At 37.8% G+C, this 5292-nt stretch overlaps 1 protein-coding gene across 1 annotated transcript in view; it reads right to left on the bottom strand.

Annotated features, from left to right (window-relative positions):
• Positions 4315-5292, bottom strand: part of LOC105178433 — a gene marked incomplete in the record, with an annotated part of 4398 nt that continues 3420 nt past the window's right edge. Inside the window, 1 exon segment of the mRNA XM_020698916.1 lies at positions 4315-5271. Coding sequence (XP_020554575.1) covers positions 4315-5271 — 957 coding nt within the window.

The raw sequence follows: 5292 nt of genomic DNA, 5'->3' as shown, positions 1-5292 counted from the left end.
TGTGTCTATTAGATCATATCAGACGGTATGATTTAAAATCACATGGCCTGATTCAACGATACACCGTCTTGAATGATTACTCTTATATTTCGATATCAGATGGTTTGGGTGTGTTTTTAGCATCTTGTTTAGTTTTTTTTCTTGGGTTTGAGTGTGTTTTCAGGGGACAATGATTTGTTTATTTCTTGTTGTTGTTGTTTGGTTTTATAAAAGAGTTGTAATGTTGTATGGAAGACCATTATCGATTAGCAAAATTTCTGAAAAATTTTGTATGTAATGTTGTAAAATTCCTCTCCTTCCCACCTTTATTCTTCTGCAATTTCTGGAACAAAATCGAGCTCGAGCTCGAAAATAATGTATCGAGCTCGAGCTCGAGCTCAACCTCGGTGAGCTCGTCGAGCTCGAGCTCAAACAAAGAACCCTCTCACACTCAGTTTCTTTTTCCTTCCCAACCTCATTCATGGCGGCTCTTAGGCCTCTCTGTCTCTCTGCATTTTACCATACCAATGATATTTGACTGAGAAGTTGCAGGATTTGGTCTAGAGGATGACTCAATGAACACAGCTCAAACAAAGAACCCTCTAACACTCAGTTTCTTTTTCCTTCCCAGCCTTATTCATGGCGGCTCTTAGGCCTCTTTGTCTCTCTGCATTTGCATTCTTCTCACTCTCACTCACTCTGCTTCAGATGTTGAGTTGCTTTTGATGAAGATTAAGCTTTCACTGCAAGGAACCGCTGAGAACTTGCAGTTGTTGTGCTGGAATGTCTCAGTCCCACTCTCCATTAGGATTTTGGGACTACAAGTGTTGAACATGTAAAGCGTGGAACCAAAAGTGAGAATAACGCTATCTAGTGGGACCAAAAGTGATATTTTGCCGTTGACCAACATTGACCATACCAGCTGACTAACGGCACGTGCGTGTCACGTGCCGTTTCCGTCAGTTTTTAACGGTGTGGGACTAAAAGTGTTAAAAAATTAGGGTTTTGGGACTATCAGTGTTGAGCACCTAAAGCGCGGGACCAAAAGTGAGAATGGCCCTATTTAGTGGGACCAAAAGTGAAATTTTGCCTATATATATATATATATATATAAATAGAATTTTTTTGATAAAAGTTTTCTAGTATCGCTGTTCTGATTCGAATATCAGGGGATTTTAGTCGAAAACCAAACAAGTTCTCCAACGCTTGTTTATGTTGTAGGTTCTCTTCAAGCAAGATGTTGACTTTTAGGCCTTGAACATTCTTCAAATACACATCAATATATATTTTATGCATAATTTTACTTTTTTCTCCCAAAAAAATTGGACAATGTTCTTTACACTTTTTCATTTTTGCAAAAATGAATGCTACAATAAATCAAATCAAGAAAATAAGTGCCAAGATATATATTAATAAATATGATATATATCGTTCCATTTTATAGAAAAAATTCTATAAAAACCTCTTAAAATGATTTTTATATATATTTAAAATCCACCAAATAATCTACTTAAAAGTAGATTCTACCAACTTTTATCGTCAAACATTGTTAAGATTTAATTTTATTAAAAAAGTTTTTTTTTTCATTTAAAAAAGGACTAATTTGATAATTTTACAAACTTAAGAGACTAAAATTATAAAATTAAATTTAAATGAATCATTTTACCCTCTAAATTTAACTGAAAAATGGTCAGAGAGACCAAATTAAGACAAAAATTAAAATTTAGGGATGCTAAAATTAAGCAATGAACTTAAGAGATTAAAATAATTTTAAATAAAAACTTAAGGAACCAAATATAACATTTACCATTTACCTTTTTCTACCCCAAAAAATTGGACAATGTGCTTTAAACGTTTTTAGTTTTCGAAAATGAAGGTTACAATAAATCAAGTCAAGAAAATAAGTGCAATGACAATTTAATAAATATGATGTTATCTATTACGGTAAAAACTTAAGTTTTGCTCATGGTGGTTCAATATTTCTCATCATTTTAGCTATTGTTAAGGAAAAAATGGAATTTTAATTCTGCAAGGGGTGGCAGGTCTTGCACAAACTGGTTTTTACAATTTAATCTAGTAACTTCAAAAAAATTTAAGATTTGAGGATGGATATTTTGGGTAATTAAGTTAGAAAATTACATGTAACTGACACATAACCTAATAAAATTGGGGATTTAGGCGAGATTGGCTAGAGTGATTCCAAAAGATTTTAATTTTTATTTAATTATAGGATCAAAATTGCCATCCCTTATATTTGCAGGACTACAATTGCATCTTCCCCATACGTCACTCCTAGGAAAAAATGGAATTTTAGTCTCGTAATTATAGGGGTGGTAATTTTCGTTCTGATAATTTAAAATTTTGTAGTTTTAGGATGGCTCCGACCAATTTCACCCAAAAAAAATCATATTTGATTTGAATATGATCTAATTAAATTAGGGATTCCAACGAAATTAATCAGAGTTGTCCCAAAATTCCATTTTTTTTTTTAATTTATAGGACCAAATTGTGAAATTTGATTTTAACAGGACCAAAATTGTCTTCTTCTTATAGTTACAAGATTAAAATTGTATTTTCTCCAATTATTAATGTATTAACATCGCCTGCAGAAATAATAGTTAATAGTCATTGTGAATTCATGGTCAAATTATTAAACATAATAATTTATCACTTTTTTTTTGTTGTAATTTCAGACGGTAACAATTAATCATGACACAATAAAGTTATATTTGGGTTAGTGATGTGACCAATTTACAAATGAAGCCCACAAGATGGAAATGTTCTATACCAACCTTAAAATTTTCAAGTATGCTTTATTCTATTTCTGATAAATTAATGATGTGGTCTTCATACTTACCACTCATATATTTGTACAAGAGCAAGAGGAGGATTTTGATTTCCAAGCCAAAAACCATCTTGCCTGATGGACCAAAAACATATGTTACCATCTTCTTTTTCATCATAACTTTCACAATCAACAGCAAGGTTTTTGTTGAAAACATCACAGATTTTATTCTTCGACTCCCACATAAATCGACAATAGTATAGGGTCGTCAGCCCAATGTTCATATGAAAATGCCAGTTAAAATCGTCCTTCAGACGAAGGGTGTGGTTGCCAAGATCGTCATCTTTGGAGGCACAGTGAACGAACAACGGAGAGGCGTTGAACGGCAGGTTATTGACAATGTGCACCTCGTAGCCCTGACCGGGGAAGACATTCTGCCGGACACTGTTGACAGTGTGAATACAATTACATGGATCACTGAGGTTCATTGACAACAAAAATAAGGACAAGAGATGTTTTTTTGTGATAGAATTCATGTTTCAAAAGGCTTTGGTGATGATTCAAATGATTTTACCTTCATTTATTTATAAACAATCCTTCTAATATTCATTTATGAGAAAATTTATAGGGATTACTTTTGTTAACTAGATTTAAAAATTATATATATATATATAATATTGTATCTTCTTCTAGTTTACAATTTTGCTCTATATTATCTAGTAAATGACTCTAATTAGAATTAATTGTCTTTAATATATATCATGATAATAAGATTATCTATTGCTTTAGTTAAATTCCTAAAAAAAAAGAGTGGATATTGGTTTATTTTGCACTAGTTATTCACAGTATATGTCTACATCAACGACCTATTTTGTTGGACAAATTATTTTCAAAGGCCAAATACCTTTTGTGCCCTCCTTACTTACATTAACAAATCAAATATTGGCCCTAAACTTCTTTCTTCACCAGGTCTCACGAGGCGCCTTCCGCAATGCGGGGAAAGGGGCACCGTGTGGCTAGCAGTCCGCCGACTACTCCCGCCAATAGCAACACACCACCGAAAACCCGACGGGCACTAGCACAGCACACCGACAGGAATAGCAACAGCAATAGCAACAGCAAGCAACAGCAGCAAGCAACAGTAAGCAAGGTGCAGTACGAAAGCAGTAAATTGAGCACGCGGTTCAGAAAGTAGATTTCATTGCATTGAACGATTGCATATACATTGTACAACGATGCTAGCGCAAGGGGATCGCCTTGAGGGGGACACTAGCACGTAGACTACACCAAGCTTCGAGAACTCATTCCCCCCTATAATAGGCTTAAAAAAGTTTTTCCTATTGACAGCAGTAAACATTGAAAAAGCTGAACATCGCACCTCAGGAGGCCTAACGTCCCCCTGAGCAAACAAAAGTATTTACAACGTACATCAAGTACAAGACAAAAGACCAACGCCTAAAACTCTAAGACTGCGGAAGCCTAGCGTCTGGGCGAAGGTTGTTGGTCGACCGAGTAGAGCGGTTGGGTGGCCGAGATGTGCCGAATGTGCGTCAAGGGTGCCGAGTGCGCGGGCGGCCCTTGACATTCTCCCCCACCTGAGATGGCGACGTCCTCGGCGCATGAGAAGCATGATACGCTTCGACAAGAGGTAGAAACGCCTTGAGGTTCGTCACCCGCTCCCAAGTGTTCTCCTCGCTGCTGCATCCCCTCCATTTCACCAAGTACTCCGTGTGGTTGCGCTTTGCGGTACTCGTAACTCGGTGATTTAGGATAGCTTCAGCCACCTTCTCCTTAGTCTTCGTCAATTCAAGTTGCGGGCGGCTGGGCTGATTGCGGGCATCGTCCTCCTTGTCTGCTGAATATTTCTTTAGCTGACTCACATGGAAGACATTATGGATTTTCCACCAGGAAGGCAACTCTACCTTGTAGGCCACCGTTCCAATACGCTTTATGATAGATAAAGGGCCAACATATTTTTGCATCAACCGAGGATCTCTCCCCCTTGATGACTTCGATAATCTTGGGTCTGGGACCTTCACCATCACAAGGTCTCCCGCATTGAACTCGATGAAGCGGCGGTTTTGATCAGCATACTTTTTCATCCGCTTCTGAGCTTTCTCCAGGCAACTTCTGGCGATGTCAACGTTCTGCTTCCATTCCTGGGAGAAGCTTCGGGCGAGAGGGGATCTCACACTTTGTGGAGAGTCGAGAGTGTGAGGGAGGAGCGGTTGCTGCCCAGTGACAATTTCAAAAGCGCTCTTGTTGGTCGAAGAGCTCTTTTGAGCATTGAAGCACAACTGAGCGACATCCAAGAGCTTCACCCAATCCTTCTGCGTACCTCGCACAAAGTGCCGAAGGTATTCCTCCAACATCGAATTAAAGCGTTCCGTCTGGCCGTCAGATTGTGGGTGATAGCTCGAGCTCATAGAAAGTTTGGACCCGAGGATTTTGAATAGCTCGGTCCAAAAGACGCCAGTGAAACGGGAGTCCCGGTCACTGACGATGTCCTTCGGCAGTCCCCAGTATTT

This window comes from Sesamum indicum, linkage group LG15 (genome assembly GCF_000512975.1).
Source record: "Sesamum indicum cultivar Zhongzhi No. 13 linkage group LG15, S_indicum_v1.0, whole genome shotgun sequence".
Taxonomy (NCBI): domain Eukaryota; kingdom Viridiplantae; phylum Streptophyta; class Magnoliopsida; order Lamiales; family Pedaliaceae; genus Sesamum; species Sesamum indicum.
Note: the sequence above shows the minus strand (reverse complement) of the source record. Positions and strands in the feature narration are given on the sequence as shown.